Source organism: Malurus melanocephalus, unplaced genomic scaffold, assembly GCF_030028575.1.
Source record: "Malurus melanocephalus ecotype Western Australia unplaced genomic scaffold, MMel_1.1 scaffold_230, whole genome shotgun sequence".
Lineage (NCBI taxonomy): Eukaryota > Metazoa > Chordata > Aves > Passeriformes > Maluridae > Malurus > Malurus melanocephalus.
Genome location: NW_026623462.1, coordinates 159,832 through 176,169, shown reverse-complemented (window position 1 = coordinate 176,169; position 16,338 = coordinate 159,832). Strand labels below are relative to the sequence as shown.

The 16,338-nt window shown below is 50.7% G+C and overlaps 1 protein-coding gene and 1 long non-coding RNA gene across 2 annotated transcripts in view; one reads left to right on the top strand and one right to left on the bottom strand.

The window, feature by feature from the left end:
- LOC130578498 (collagen alpha-1(XXVII) chain-like) overlaps positions 1–16,332 on the bottom strand; it is a 135,750-nt gene extending 119,418 nt beyond the window's left edge. The window contains exons 1-3 of the mRNA XM_057374623.1: positions 15,945–16,332; positions 7,811–7,881; positions 1,532–2,967 (exon numbers count right to left, since the gene is read on the bottom strand). Coding sequence (XP_057230606.1) covers positions 1,532–2,967; positions 7,811–7,881; positions 15,945–16,000 — 1,563 coding nt within the window. The 5' untranslated portion in view covers positions 16,001–16,332. The remainder of the gene's footprint in view (positions 1–1,531; positions 2,968–7,810; positions 7,882–15,944) is intronic.
- Positions 15,070–16,338, top strand: part of LOC130578499 (uncharacterized) — a 1,663-nt gene continuing 394 nt past the window's right edge. Inside the window, exon 1 of the long non-coding RNA XR_008965893.1 lies at positions 15,070–15,454. This is a non-coding gene — a long non-coding RNA (uncharacterized LOC130578499). The remainder of the gene's footprint in view (positions 15,455–16,338) is intronic.

The following is a 16,338-nucleotide window of genomic DNA, read 5'->3' as shown; positions in this document are numbered from 1 at the left end:
ATTCACAAGCCTGAGAGAGATTTTCCACTCCAGTTCAATAATAAGCTCTTTGCATTGTAGGGRCTTAGAGCTTGGTCACCCTCATGACACTTGAAGGGCAAGAAGGTGGCAGAGGTCAAGATTTTGGTGGGCTTGGAGCAACCACCCAGATTCACCCCTTACAGCTGAGTGATGTTTTGAGGGAAATTCACAACTGCTGAATTTCTCCTCCTGGAAATACGCCTGGAACTCTCCACAAAGCACAGAAATCTGCCCAAAGACCAAACTGCTGGAGCTTGTTCTGTCTACTCAGGGATTTAGCAAAACAAGCACCATGACCCCATGAGGGATGGGTGCCTGCAGCCCACGYTCATCCCCCTGCCCAGGCAGCACCTTCACCTCTCCCAGGGCAGGAACCAACAAACACAGCTCTGGGTGGCTCCACAGACAAAACACAAGGACAGAAACCACCACCCAGCTCTGAGATGGGACAGGAGACACAAACTGCTGAGCTGCCATTGAGGACCTGGGGAGACCCAACCATTCCATTTTAGGTGGTACTTGCAGCAAGGAGCAGCTCTGCAGACACAAGCGCTGGCGATCGTGCTCYTTACGCCAGCCTCAACATTTCCATTGTAAACCCTCCTTCCACTATTTTAAGCAGTCAGCTGTAAAAATTCACTCTAGGCTGGATCTTGGCAACCAAAGGCTCCATCTGGGAGAAACTTATTTTACATGTACAGCCCCTCTCTCCTATTGACAACTGGGGCTGGAACACCAAATCCCCCTAAAAGTTGGCCAGTTTAAAGATCAGGTTTGCATTCTTGAATTTGAAAGAAAACAACAGCCAGCAGATAATTAGTGGGGCCTGAGTGCTTTTAGCATTACAAAATGTGTGTATRCTTTTACAATGGCCAAGATATACAACCTGAGAGGGGTTATTTTATGTGGAATGCAGTAGTTAAATTTATAAAGGAAACTTTTTGCATGTTTTAAGTGCAGGCTATRAGAAATAAAAAATAAAACAAAACACCCAAGCAAAACTTACACCATAAAAACAGAGGAGAGTTCATTTAAAAAAATAAATCCTGAAGACATCTCTGCACTCACATTTGCTGAAACAGGGCACTTTTCTGGATTTCGAATGTCAGATACAAACCAAATTAATAACCAGTGTCAAGAAATAGTTAACTTGAGGCATGTTTTTAAGGCATCTGTGGAAGATGACCTGAGATAAGCCAMGGGTACAGAACAGAGCCTTAACCTGGCTATTAAAATTTCAACCAGCAATCTGAAGGAAAGTGGGATTTCTCTTTCCCCCCCCTTTTTAAAAAATCTAACATTAAGCATCAACTTTAACCACAAACGTTTAAGGGGCACCCACCCTCACTGAACACTCGGGATTTATGCTGAAACTGTGATGGTCAGGAATGCAGCAGTGCTTGGCTGCCACACTTGGATAAGCTTCACAGAAACCCTTGGAGGCTGTGGTCTGCCAGCCCTCGAGCCGAGCTGTGACTGGGAATAGCCAACATCAAGAGTCTGAACATACCTGAGGTCCTCTGTCTCCCTTCACTCCTGGATATCCCAGCAAAAACGGAAACGGGGTGGGTCCCAGGGGGTCAAAGATCTGATAGCCATCCGTGGCAGCCGGGGTGGTGAGGTTGAAGGGCTGTGCCCTGGCTCTGGAGCCGGGCCGGGCAGACCCTGGGGATGGCTTGGTGTACACCAGAGGGACGATAGTGGGGTCCACTCTCCTGGTTGGGGACAGCACGTGCTTCTTTGGAGCGGGCCCACGGCTGGGGCTCTGCGGGGTCTGCTTTAGGGTGACAAGGTGGACACTGCTCGTTGTGTTATCAGCCACTCTCCTCGCTGGCTTTACAGTASCGGGGGCTGCGGGGGGCTCAGTTGTTGGTTTTTGGTTGATCTTTTTGGTCTCTGGCTTGGACACCTTGCTGCTGGCCGTGGCCAGGCTCTGGCTCGTTGATGGGGCCTTTCTGGCGGTGGGCATGGGAGTTTTCTCTCTGCGTGTGCTGGGCGTGGGCCGRGACACACGGACGGTGGGCGCCGTGCCCCGAGGGAGCGGGCGGGTGGGCGCCGGGGATTCGGGGCTGGCCGGAACACGTGGGGTCACCGTCACCTTGGTGGCCTTGGTGGTCAGTCTCAGCGGTGGTGGTGGGGTTGACAGCAAACTGGGGGTTGTGGCACCAGGACCCCTCACCTTGAGGGGTGCAGTGACCCTGCCAAACTCCAAGGATGGGGCAGCGGTGGTCAGGTTTCTCAGACCCTGCAGCGAGGGSTCCGCAYGCTGTGGGGTGCTGGGGGWGGCGCTGGGATCCCTGGGCAGGAGKGGGATGAGCGGGGGCAGGGTTGGCCGRTAGGTGTCTGCTTGCCTGCACTGTTTTTTCAGGTATTTACAGTAATGATGAGCTGCCTTGGCGGAAGGATAAATATCAAACTGGCAGATGGCTCCTTCAAACTGCACCGAGTGCTGGCTCATCTTCCCCAAGAGGAACGACCCGTGCGGRTCCAACACCTCGTCCTTTTTAAAATGCAAATCCGCATGTACTCTGCGCTTCCCACAAGAAGTAAATAAAGTGACTGTCTGGCCACGAATGTTGATGGCCATATTGTGCCACTGGCCATCGTGGACGTTGTAATCAAAATATACAGAGCGCTTGTGGCCCACGTACACGATGATCTTGCCGGGCACGAACTGGACCCCCAGCTGCAGTTTTTTCTTTTTGCTCTTGACGGCAAAGAGGAAGGCGCTGTTGATGCGGTGGGAGCAGAGGCTCAGCACCAGGAGCAGGTTGGAGCTGGAGCCCGCGGGGAGGAGGGCGCTGAGCGGGGCTTCCACGCGGGCCCGCTGGGTGAAGATGACCCCTGATTTGAAAGGAATGACTCCTTGAGGAACTGCGCGCGAGGAGGACCATCCGCTCGATGGCCTTTTCCCTGACAGGCCCAGTCTTTGAAGAACATCCACATCTGGAAGGGAAGCACAAAGGTTGCGTGAGGGGCTGGGCAGCCTGGATGGGTGTGGAGGGGAGTCAAACCAATCCATCCATAAAGGCAAAAGGGTGCAGGAAATCCCAACTCACGTATATAATCCCATCCTCTCAAATAAACATTCAAATAACCAGCATGGAGAACTCACAGCTCTTCTCACATTGTGTGAGGAGCAAGTGCACGCTCARAGTGATTATCAGCAATTGCCAAAATGCTTCAGCTCCGTGGTGCTTCTGGTGAGTTCTCCTGTCCCACCAGGGAGCAGCTCAATGTTCTGGAGGGAGCTGACCTCACTACAAGGAAATTTCCCACTGCGTACCACCAGTCCACTTCCTGGGGTTTAATTCTGAGTACTGACCACATAGCTGGAAAGGAATTTGAGCAACAGATTGAGCTGAGATTGCAACATTTTACATCCCCAGAGGGCGAGTAACAGAACTTCCAAAGGGAGCAAAAGCCTTGCATCTGTCTCTCTCCAAGTTAGCAAGGAGCAGCTTTTGATCTTTGGAGAGTTTAGGGAAGCGAAGGTGCCTCCCAGCATGAAAAAATTGCACCTAGATTTCAGTGAACTGCTCAAGGTTCTCAACAGCAGTGCGTTTTTTTCCCCCAGCAGATCATCTTACAGCATTAAATTATTTTAATAGGTTGGAACCAGACGTGGTTTGTGAAGAGCTGAGGAATTGGTTGTGGCTGCCCCTGAGCAGGTGCCTTGCTCAGGACAGGAGCAGAGGGACTGATGTTCAGAGGGATCTTTTTCCATCCCCCAACCCCAGGAGGAGTCTGCATTGGGCAGACAAGCAGAATCTCCTGCTTTCTGCCCCYGAGGTCTATCAGGAGTCACTCACAGCTCAGATTAGCAGGCAACAGCAACACAGACTGGGGCCAGCTGGCAGCAGCCTCGGCTGAATTACTGAACTGGAGAAGATGCCGASGTCTACGTGAGCAAAGCTGCAAAGGTGAATGTGCCCAGACCTGAAACAGATCCTGTGCTGAGCAGCTGAAGGAGCTCATCCTGGAGAAAAGGAGGATCAGGGGAGAACTTCTCACTCTCTACAAATCCCTGACAGAAGGGTGCAGCCAGGTGGGGGTCAGGCTCTGCTCCCAAGCTGGACTTGGTGACTGTAAGGGTTTTCCAAACCCGAATTACCCTGTGAAGGTGATTGTGACTCCCACGGCACCACCACTGCTGACAGTGAGCCAGGATAGCTGCACTTCCTCCCCTCTTCCTGCCCATCACTCCCTGACCAGCAGCTCTCCCATTTCAGTGCTCTTTGGGAGCCAGTCTGGGCTGTATAACCCAGAGGCAGATGTCACAAGGCAAGAATTTAACACTCAGAAAGGTGRTGGTGCCCATCATGGCTAACACCATGGGATTGCAGCTTTCCTAGTTTAAAAGGAAAAGTAAACTGGAGGTGTCCAAAGGAAAAAGTACCTCCTTCTATAAAGGGGCCTTGGAATTTGGCCATTTTCACCCTCAACTATCAAATGYTCAGCACAGAGCACAGTATTTGGAGAACTGGCACTTACAGAGAGCCYTGGTGTTGGCCAGAAGGGTTGTAGGCTCAAGCAGTCTGAGACCTGTAATGCTGCTGGCCAGGAAGSGAGGAGAATGATGAGAAAACCTCTGTTCCTTGACTTTGGCAAAAACCTTGGCCATTTTTGTACGTAAGAACGAGTCAATCAATATTTACTTTGTCTGAGTTTAGCTTTATTCCCATCTCCCTTTTTTTTTAAGGCAGCTTGACTCATTTTCTAGCAGACACTACCCTGGAGAAGGTGCGTCAGATGTAGAAAAAGATGGAAATTTTCCCTCTCTGTGCAGAGGGGTAATTTACTGCACAGTCTGTGCAAGTGTTAATGACAGCACTTCTCCCATGCTCTGAAACCTTTGGTCCCCCACTGTTTTTATTCCATATTGTCCAGCAGAGCTGTCTCCCAGCACAGCCTTCCCCTCTCTGCACTGAACACAGGAATCATGGCAGTGTCTTCATCCTGGATAACCTCCAGAGCCCATGAAACAGCAAAGGCCAAAGCCTGGCTTCAGTGGAGTCAAGTGGGACCTTTGCCACAGACTTCAAAAGCATCAGGATTTATCCCTGAGGAAATAAATTTACCACTTAAACGAGGAGCTAGACTCCAGCTTCCAATTTCTACGTGTATTTTTAGGTTCTCCCTCAGAGACAGACAGGGGTTGTCTCTGCTAGAGATACTGCACACTCCAGGAGTTATTTATTCAGGAGCTGCTCTGCAAAGACCAGAGGATGTTTCCCTGCTCAGGGGATGCTGCTGCTGTTTGCAATCCCAATCCAAGCGCCTCGTTAGCAACTGAATCCAGGAGYGCTTAAGGAAAAAAAGCACAACCCAAACACTCCCCTCCCTCAARACCCACTAAGGTGGAGCCAAGCTCTGGATGCCTACGCAAAAATCACGCAGGACACGTATGTGGACTTTCCAGCAGCAGGTCCAGACCCAGAGCTCAGGACTCCTGTGCACCCAGCCCATCTCCTGTCCACCCCATCTCCTGTCCACCCCATCCCCTGTCCATCCCATCCCCTCTCCATCCCATCCCCTGTCCATCCCATCCCCTGTCCACCCTGGGCTGGTGGGGCACATCTCCCAGAATACAGCATGTCATCAGCCAACGTAAAATGCAAGGTAATTCTGACTTCCTGAAGCAGCTCCAAGTTGAGCAGAGCATTTTTTCCCTTTCAGATTTTTTCCTCTGCGGATTTTTCCATCAAAACACATTATTTAAAAAGAACATTCACTTAAGAGCTGCCTTGTCCCAGGTGCCTCAGAGCTAGTAACAACATTCCTGTAACAACATTTGAGCAACTGGGAAAAACCTCTTCTGTCAGACTTTGAGCATGAAGGGAGATGCACAGAGCTTGCTGAACAACCACATGATCACCTCTGAAAGAGGGGATGAAATATTTTATTGTTCTCCTTCCCATCTCTTTCTTTCCCTCCCTCTTTCTCCTTTTTACACAAAAAGCTGTATGAGGAAAAGAAGCCAAAAGGCAGCAGAGAAATAACTTGCAGCTTCCCAGATTGCACCAGCCAACAAGTGATGCCCACAGCTAAAACTGGGTTGRATAAGCACAGCCTTTCCAGAAGTTACTGCTCAGATCCTCAGTCAGTGCACAGCAAATGAAGTCACCTCACAATCTTTTGGATTCGTAACACTTATGGAAAGATCATCCTCCGTGTTCCCTGRTTTTCCAGCCTACAGGAAGACTCCTAAGCCTCAGAGTAACAGCTAGAATGTTTTCAAATGCCCCGGTACTGGCTTAATTTCACCCTCACACTGACCTATGAACAAGCTCTTGCTGCTTCTATATTTGATGTTTGAAAATCTTAGGTGATAACAGCCTMAAGTCACCAGTGTTTCCTTACAGCCTTTACTGCCTGGGAAGTTTTTGTTTTCTGGTACCCAGAAGGGAATCTTCTCTCTCATTGTGTAGAAACCAGGCAAGTTTTAAAAAACTCTTTTATCACAGAGAAAATATCTCAGAGGTGAGTTATTGACTACACCAAGGTAAACACAATGAGAGTGAAATTAAAAGAGTTTGCTCTAGACTGATGGTAACAAAAGACATGACACCATCCCATAATTAACACAGGAGTAAAACGATGGATAGAGGTGAATCTAAACAGAACATTATAATCTACTTGAAAAGAGAGATGCCAAGACACTGTATTTGTTCTGCCTCTTTATGAGCTGACATAAAACTTGTTCTGAAAACTGCTTGACTAAGTAAGTAATTCAGCCAGATGTTCACCTCCTTTGCATGGAGGCAGAATTTGGAAAATATTACATTTTTCAAAATTGCTGATGGCAGGGATCTATTCCCCCCCCCTGTAAAAAGTGCTCCATGGGCTGGCTGACAGCTGAGCATTGACCAAATTTCTATTTTTCCTTCATGTTTTGGAGACTGAGAGGAGAGCCCTGGAGCCTGCTAGTCCACTTAGTGTTGTCTGCTGATGGCAGGGGAAGCTGCTGWGCTCCAGCAAACACCGTGTAAAGTATCCATGTGGGAAAGGTGCTGCTATTTGAAGAGAAGGTTTCTTTACAAACTGATCGCAGAGACGCTCATCACCCACTATCAACTGTAAAAGATTATTTTTTTTTGTTTGTTTTTGTTGATTTTAGAGCTTTTCATCTCCTCTGGTGGGGTCACTGATTTTTGTACCCCAGCCTATTGGTTCCCAGCAGCACCAGGGAGGTGATGCCTGAGAAGGGGTGTAAGGACAGGGAGAAGGTGTCACTCCCCTATAGGATATTCCCTTACAGCACAGGGGCTGAACCAGGTGTAGCCAATCATCAACCAACCCTGTGGGATTTTCCTCCCTTAAATTTGGTTTTACTTTTAGAACTCACATTATTTCTGTGGGCATAACATCCCCTGTGCTGGCAGGGGCACGCSTGGAGTGCACCAAAGTCAAGGAAAAATTCTGTCTGCCAGAGACATTTAATTCCATAAAGCCCYCGTCCCAAGGAGCTCTTTCTAAAAGCAGTTAAGTCCTGGAAAATGCAAGTAGATGTCACTGATGTTTTAGACACAAAACCCTTCATTCCCACCGGTTCCACCAGACAGAGGGACTCTGAAAATCCTGTGGGGCATGTAATCACCTGGACAAAACCTGGCAGCTGTTAATTGCATCATCTATATCATCAATACTGCAACCATCTGCAATAAATGCATCTAACTGTGTACTGGGCTCACAAATTGATTTTTAAATTATAATCCTACACTGGTACCAAGGCACTTGGCTTTTACTTTTGTTGAAAGAGGAGAGGAAGAAAAAAGATGTAATTTACCTTCAGAATTTCCCTGTGTGAATCCCAGGAACCAGGTAAAACACAATATAGTCCAGAGAAAGCAGAATCCCCTAAAATTGGAAGAGAAGGAAAGAATAATGAATTTTATAACATTAGAAACATAACCAGTTCCCGTTGTTAAAGCTTCTCCTTGATCCCAAGGTGTAGCAAAGGCAGTGACAGCGTCAGCATGACTCCAGGAGGTGGATTCAGACTGAGACCTTGTTTTTCTGCTTTAAAGTCATCAAAAGCCCACTGAACTCAGTGGAAAGGTTTAAGGAGACTTAAACAAGGTCCAGCCCAGTGTTGTGAGAGGCAGGGTCACCAGAGCCTTCACTGCTGCTGCCCTTTGGTGCCCACCCCAGCCAGGACAGACCACCARAAACGCAAAGGGGATGGAGAAATTCTGGAAAGCTGGGAGGCACAAAGCCCTGCCAGGAGTGCAGGAAAAGGGCTGACACACAGAGCCCTGTCACCTCACCGAGAAAATCTCGAGATCTAATGCTTTACTCCATGTGCTTAAAATATCCTAAACACACACAATCCTACATGGACCTATTCCTCATTTTACACCCAGATGCAAAGAAGGGGGCAGCCTCTGACCCCTCAGCACCCTGTGCTGAGCCTCTGAGGACCTTCTCACGAGCCTGGGATGGCAGGAAAGTTCAGAAAGTTGGAGACACAGAGAATTCCAACCCTGTGCTCTCACAGACCCTTTCACGCCTGAGAGGGAATTGGACAAACCTCTCTGTTAGCTCAGCTTTAAGCCTTCAAGTGCCATTGAAAACAGCAGCTCAGGTAAAATAAAGGTAGCTAAAGCTCCCACTTTCCCCCATCAGCTTCCTTGATTTGTAGCCAACCAAGGAACAYAGGAAACTCCTTGGTTAGGCTCACTTAAAGCTGTCAGTGGAAAGTTTGAAGATTGAATTCCCTCATCTTCTAGAGAGGATATTTAACAGCTTCATCAGCAAAGGCTGCTGGAGGGACAGACAGAAATGTAAACTGCAGCAAGTCCTCAGGCAGGAGACAGCAGTGTGGGACAGGCACAGGTTGTTTTTGTCCCTTCAGCCTGGACAGGGCGAGCACTGGGCTGTGCAAGGCCGTGCCAAAGTGCAGCTGGCTCCTCTCTCCACACCTGACACACAAATCATACATCAAACAGGATTACAGACCACTCTTCTCCTGCCATAAAGCCTCAGTTTCAGCCCAAGAAAGCATCCTCTGAGACAATGTATTACCCTGGGCCAWTCCTCACCTGGTGCAGCTCCTTTCCCACAGCTCAAAGGAAGCCACGGTGATTTACACCAGCRGGGAAACCTGGCCTTGAATGTAAAAATCCATCCAGGAATCCAGCCACTAACTAATATTTTAAGGTTTGAAGGGATAAAATACTGGGAAACAAACGAGCTGAAGCAATCCACGTCCTCCTTTGCTGTTTCCATCACCCTGACACGCTGGGCTGCACACTTTGAGAGCTCTGGGACTGCTTTGGTTTATGAAAGAACAGTTTGGAATAACCTGGTGTTCTTTTGCCATGTCCTACAGCCAGCCATGTTCTAACCAGGAAACCCTCACCGTGCTCCAGAGATGTCCAGATGGGTAGACTTGGTTGTTTTCTGGCCACTTCAACCTTTGGGACACAACTGTCAGGCTGAGAACACTGCCAAGTGCAAGGAGAGCTGATGCCCCYGCTCCTTTAGGGGATGGAGGAAGGGAAACAGAATAGGAAAATTCTTCATGGCCACCTCTGACAGTGGTTTTTTTTTTTTTTTTTTTGCCTGAGAGTGGCCAACATCCACTTCACAAGACAACTTGAATTTCTGTGCTCATCACCAACAGAGTTTGAAGATGTGACACAACCCCATGTGTTCTTGGAGCAAAGAGCTGACTGGGTGTCACCACCTGAACTCGACTGCCTGATAAGAGCAGGGGGAGGCAGGGCAGGGGGTCACCAGCAGCTTTCTCTGTGCTCTGGTGAGGATCAGATTTGTACAACCACTGCTGCTCAAAGCACACCAAACTGAAGCCGCACTTCTGGTGTTCTTTGGTTTTTTTTTTGAGGGGTACCTTCCCAAACCCAGCTCCCTGCTGATTGACACAGAGAGGAGGACAAATCTTCAGGGAAAATCCAGCACGTAATTTGGTTCCAGTGACACTGACGGGCTGTAAAGGAGACGAATGCACAGTGTGGGATCCAGCTGGCCCCAGCCCTGCTCCTGGACCCCTCACACGGCCAACACCGTACGAGCTGAGAGCGGGGCTCGGTGCCAAAACGCTGAAGAAAAACACTTTGGCAAAATTTACCAACTTAATGGAAAAAGCAAAAGCAGCTTCCAAATGGCAGCCGTGTGAGTGATGGGGCTGTTAATTATCCCAAGATTTTTAAGGCAGGCTCTTTTTCCGTTACAGCTCGGCAGCGGCGGGGCTGCACGAGCAGCTTCAGCAGCAAGAGTAAAGAAGATTTTTCTCCTTATATAGAGCTATCAAACCCACCTTGCCTTTATCTCAGCTTCTTGCCATGAGCAGCCATTTCCACTGAGACTCTATCAAGAGGTACCACTGAAGGTGTTTGTGGGTACCACAATGAGGTTCTTGGGGCTGTTCAGCCTAGAGAAGGCTGCAAAGAGAACTTGGAGAACTTTTCAGTGCCTAAAGGGGCTCCAGGAGAGATRGAGGGGGAGTTGGGAGAAGGGAATGGAGGGACAGCACAAAGAGGAATGGTTTTTAAAGAGAAGAAGAAAAGATTTAGGTTGGATATTGGGCAGGAATTGTTCCCTGGGAGGGAGGGRAGGMCCTGGCACAGGGTGCCCAGAGAAGCTGTGGCTGCCCCTGGATCCCTGGCAGTRCCCAAGGCCAGGCTGGATGGGGCTTGCAGCAGCCTGGGACAGTGGAAGGYGTCTCTGCCATGGCAGGGAGTGGAATGGGATGAACTTTTAGGTCCTTCCAACCCAAACCACCGCTGCAGTCTCTGGGTGAAGAAGCGCCCCATAGCACACACGATGTCAGCTCACATGAGCCCTGAAAGTTTCCAGTGCAGACAYGAACTCCCTTTATAGCAAACTGAAAATACTGACTGCAGCTTAATTTTACTTGCCTGCTTTTGGCAAACTCCTGTGGATCAGTCCACGGGAATTGACCAGTGCCAAAAGTCCAAGGTAAAATAAAACTGAGAGGGACAGAGAGGCACAAAAACCTTTATTGCCCTTGTTCCTTTCTAACCAGACAAGAGCTGGAATAAAGCCCTACACTGAACTCAGGACAGCAGCAACACAACAGCCTTCAAGGTAGATGTGGTCACAAATTATTTGCAAGCAAGTGCCAATCTGACAAAGCTGAGGCAACCTGTAAAATAATTGTGATCAACTAATTCTCCACTATTTCTGGAATTGGTTTGGACCAATTTCAGCTTCTTTAAATTAAAAGGTTTGCCCTGCCTTAAAAGAAGAAGTCCAAATGATTTTGACATCTTGTTTGCTTAGATGATGGGTTGAAGCCGAAGGAAATGTTTCAAGGGCCCACAGCAGCATTTAATTTTTTATTTTGTTTTCTCCCTCATTTACGGTGGGGAAATGGCTTTGAAATTGCAAACATTACTGCAAGGTGGAAAAACAATTCCCCACCACTTTTCTCCATTCAGGTGTATTTTCTTTCCTGTTGAAAAGACCACAAAGCCAGCTGGAGGCTGAAAATTGCTTTTCAAGAAAAGCAAATCTGCATTTCTAGCTGTACATCAGACAGTATATCTTAAAAAGGAGAAAATGTATGTGTGGTGTAAGATCCTTTGCACACGACTGGAGGTGATATTTTATAAGACTCCCAAGCAGTTTTGACAGACAACAGGAAGCAAATCTCAACCTATAAACTGAGGCTTTAAATTGCACCATGCATCGATTCCATTCCAGCTTTTTGGGGTAGAAATCTCATTTTGTACCAGCAACCTCCTCTGTGGAGCAGAATTCTGCTCTCTTTTTGGGGCTTCTGGAAATGATGGTATTTCTCCACTCCCCCTCAGTTTCTGGCAAGAGCAATGGAAACACACAACTGTGGAGATGTCCCTGTCCTGACCCTGCTTAGTTCTTTACAGGACCTTTCCTGCAGCATAAATGAGGTATTAGCTTACACCTCCAGGCAAAGATTTTGTACACAGGCACTGCTGCAAACCCCAATGTGGTAAGGGCAGAGTTTTTGAAACAACTGAAATACTGTCAGTGTTTAATCTCCATATTTTGAAGGAAGGGATTGAGCAGACAAATAGATATGGCCAATATAAATCCATTCTTAAGGTAATTAAAAAATACTGAGAAAACAGAGTGATCTACAAAATGTTAATATTAAATAAGGGGGAATGAAATCTCCRTCCCTGGAAGTGTTCAAGGCCAGGRTGGATGGGGCTTGGATCAACCTGGTCTAGKGGATTTTTCTAGMAGAAAAATCTTCTTTACCCTATGGATCCAGGAGAGTTGGATCCCTAAAGGTTGGATATTTGCTCCTCTGGCAACTGTGGCTCCTCTTAGGACTCCTCCAGGAGGGCCATGGAGCCCTGCAGGGCACAGGAGGTGGGGATGAAGCACCAGCAGGGCCAGGGTGAAATCCTGCAGACACCTCACACCCTGTTCTCTCAGGGCTTTAGGCTGAAGGGTTCCAAACTGCTGCTCCTCATGCTCTGATTGGARCTGAACCTGTGGATTCACTGCACAAAGCTGTCCCAGAGCTCCTGCTGGTGACAGCCTGCTTCCTCACCTGGGAGATGCCATCTGATACAGCTCCAACCCTCCCAGACAGCTCCCAGCAGCTCTCACAGCYGGGGATCCTTCCTGGCACCCCATTCCTCTGCTCCCCATCCCTGTCTGGGGATTGATTTTGCTGCTGGGTGAAGTAACAACACTCAGTGCTGGCCCTGGCCTTTGTGTTGTGCAGTAACTGGAGCCCTCACAAACAGAAGTGCTAAGCGTGATCTGTCATCTAACTCCTTTTTTGTCCTTCCAACAGGCGCCTTTGCATTCCTTCATTTTGTGAATGGGGTTTGGCAGGGCCCTACAGAATTCCCCATTGTTTCCATTTGCACTTCAGTGAGCGTCCATCATTTCTACTTGTGCCCCAACAAATTGGCAAAGAAAGGGAAAGGAGGAAAAAAAAAACAACCCACAAACTCTGTGTCTGTCCCCGGGCAGAGATTTCCCCTCACCACAAACCTGGGCAGCCCTCAGTCAGTAAGTGAGTGATGAACAGAGATCAAGCAGGGCAGATTTTAACCCCACAACCCATTGCAGAAAGGGGAWGAAGCTGGAGCTTTATTTTAATAAAGGACATGCTCAGAGAGACACATTGAAGCAGGAGAAGGTGGACCTCAAACTGGACCTGGGCTGTGACACTGTTCATCCCTCCTGGGACACATCTCCAGGTGCAATTCCCTCCTCTCTACCCTCAGGCACCCAGCACACACACATCATTGCCAGCCTTCTGCTAGATTTGTCCAGGAGTGCCATAATTTGTCCCCAAACCACTCACCCAGCTTGCAAGCAATCCTCTTTTCCTCTTAAAATAGGATTCCTCTTAAACTGGCTCCTCCCTCCAGCCCTTCTGGGCCTTCCCAGGGGCTGACCCACCTCGATGGTGCTGGGTGGATGCTGTGGTAGCACACCTGCAGCTCTCTCATCCAGCACCCAGATGGGCCAGACAGCCCAGAACAGCACTGTGCCAACACCCCAGGGCTGTGACAGCAGGCTGTCACCCACCAGAGGCCACCAGGAGCAACAAGCCTCCTCCAAGGCCAGCATATGGCACTGCAATGGGCCAAGGTGGCACAGCCACAGTGGAGCAGCAGCAGTGCTTGGTGTGCAGCTGAACCCAAACCCTCCCCTGTGTTTTGGGGAGCTGTGCTCACCAAAAATGCATCAGCAGAAATAACTGAGAGGGGCACATTAAACCTGTAAAATCCTGTGTTGTTCTGGTTTTACAAGCTTTGGCAGCTCAAGTCTTCAAGCACACTCTGCAAATGCTGCTCCTTCCCCGGTGAGCCGGCCCTCCTGCTCCCACCTGCACGTCCAGCAGCTCCCCGACCTCCAGCCCTGCTCCAGGGGATGCTGCAGGAGTGCTGGTACAAGAGGGACCCCAGAGCCACACAGGAATGCTCCAGACCATTTCCATCWCTGCCCTGATGCAGCACAGCCCTCACCCACCCCAAGGGTGAGCCCAGGGACACGCCAGCTCCGGGCTCGGAGCACCCTCTCCAGGAGCAGCGGGCTCACCGGGGCCGCGGGGACGGTGGGACGGTGGGATGCACGGCGCTCTGCCAAACAAATCAAAGCCCAGCCCCAAAACTCCCTCCGGGAGATGATGCGAAGGGCAGCAAGCGACCTCTGCTGAGGAGGGACCGGAGCAGCACGCGGCGGGGACAGGCCAGGGGACACCCGGGAACAAAAGGCGCTCGTTCCGAGGCACCAGGACAGGGCACAGGCACATTTCCCACGGCTCCGCAAGGCTCCGAGCCCGAGCGGCCGTGCTGCGGTGCTCTGGGACATTCTGCCGCAGAGCCGGGCACAGACCCCGGCGGGCAGCGAGCCGCGCTGCCTCCTCCCGGCTCYCTCCTCCCTAAAGCTGTCCCCAAATGGATGGTCCCGTTTGTCCCGGGACCCGAACAGGATGTCGCTGTCCCCGTCTATAGCGTGATCACGGTCAATTCCGCTGGCAGGCTGAGCAGCTGCTGCTCTGTCAGCGGCGGTGCCCCGTGCCAAGTGTGTCCCCAGCACCGGGGCCCGTCCCCTCGCTGTGACACGCTGCTCGTGCTCTTTCAAAGGAACCTTTATCTGCCCGTTCCCCTTTGGACTTCTCTCTTTCTGACGCCAGTCACCCTCGCACGATCCCAGGCGGTTCTCCCAGACCGTGCCCAGCACTAAAAAAGGTGTAAGTGGGAGATGCTGCAGTTACCAGCATCTCCAGACACGCCGCAGCCACGTCTACACCAAAAAAAAAAAACCCCAAACAAACAAAGCCCACACATCACAACAACTCTAAAGCGCTAAAATCCAGTCCTTGAGAGTATATAAACACACAGAAAATTTGTCAAAGAGAGAAGTTGCAGCCCCTGGGAAGGGGTCTGGGCTCTGCGTGTAAYTCCACACACAGACAGAGCCTCCAAAGGGAACTGCACACTCATCCAAATCCCGGCTGTAGGAAAGGGGCGGGAAGGGGATGACCCCGGGGGTGGAGGGGGGCTGCCCCCAAATCCCCTCGCCCCGTTCCCCCTGTTTCCCCCGTCTCCCAGCCCAGCCGAGCAGAGGGATCCTGTACACAACTTTTTCAAACTGCCAGGCAGAAGAATCCCAGCCTTTCCAAGGGAGTGTCGGTAAATCATCAGTACATCCGACAACGCAGCCAGCGGGATTAACCCTTTGCGGGGCCCCGGGAAAATAACAACAACAACAACAACAACGCATTTAACAATGAAAATAGTAAAAGCTGGTCCCAGCTGYGGGAGAAAGGGGACGGGCAGGGCGTGTGCCGGGATTTTTTCATGCACACACGGATGGATAGGAAGCAGCATTTTGTGTGTGCCGAGCACATGAAGAGCTGCCACCGCGCACCTCCGCCGTGCCTCAGCCCTCCGGGCTCTCCCACCGCCCGCAGCACCGCGGCCAGACCCAGGTACCCGTGTCCCCGAGGGACAGGGCGAGGAGCAGCAGCCCCCTGCTCCCAGGAGGGGCTGGGACCCCCCCGTGCCCGGGCAGGGTGAGGGGTGCGAGGGGCAGGGGATCGCCCGTTCCTGCAGCTGCCTGGGGGCTGCACCGGCTCCCACCTCGCGGAGCAGCTCCCGGGGCTGGGAGCCCCTTTTCCCGGTGCTTGGGAATTGGGGGGGCTGGGGGGAGGCTCCTTCTGGCCGTGCCGGCGCCGATCCCCCGCTCTCACCCTTTCCCGCACACCCCAGCCCTGTTCCCAACTCTCCCGCTCCGCAGCGTGGCCTCCCTGCTCCCAGCCCATTCTCCTCTCCAGAGCAGGAGTTTTCACATCATCCCCTGGCAGAGGAATGTCTTCCCCCACCCCGTTCCCAGATCGCGGGATCCCGCGGCTCCCCGGCACCCCCAGCCCGCCCGGGATGCCGTTCCCCAGCGCCGGGAGAAGCGGAGTTTGTACTCACCCCCTGCCTGCCGCTGTAGCTCTGAGTCTGGAGACCGGCTCTGATTCCGGCTCCATCACGTTTAGTGCATTGTCTCTTTCGGGCAATTTTTGCGGCAATCCATCAGAAATCGGGGGACAGGCCGGTTTGTGGGTACATCCTTCCCAGGAGCTCGGCTCTCTGCCTCGCTAAGGGGCTCAGCTGTGTCACAGACACCCCTGGCCCGGACGGCTCACTCCTTCCTCCTTCTCTTCTGGGTCCTTTTGCTTACACAGATCTTTTAATCCCATTTAACTCCCTCTCGGCAGACTGCAATTACCTTGGGAAAAAGGAGAGAGAACACAAAGTACACGCTAGGAAGCCAGGCTGGCCCATGGTCGCTGGATTTCTTGCCTTTCTTTTTTTTTTTTTTTTT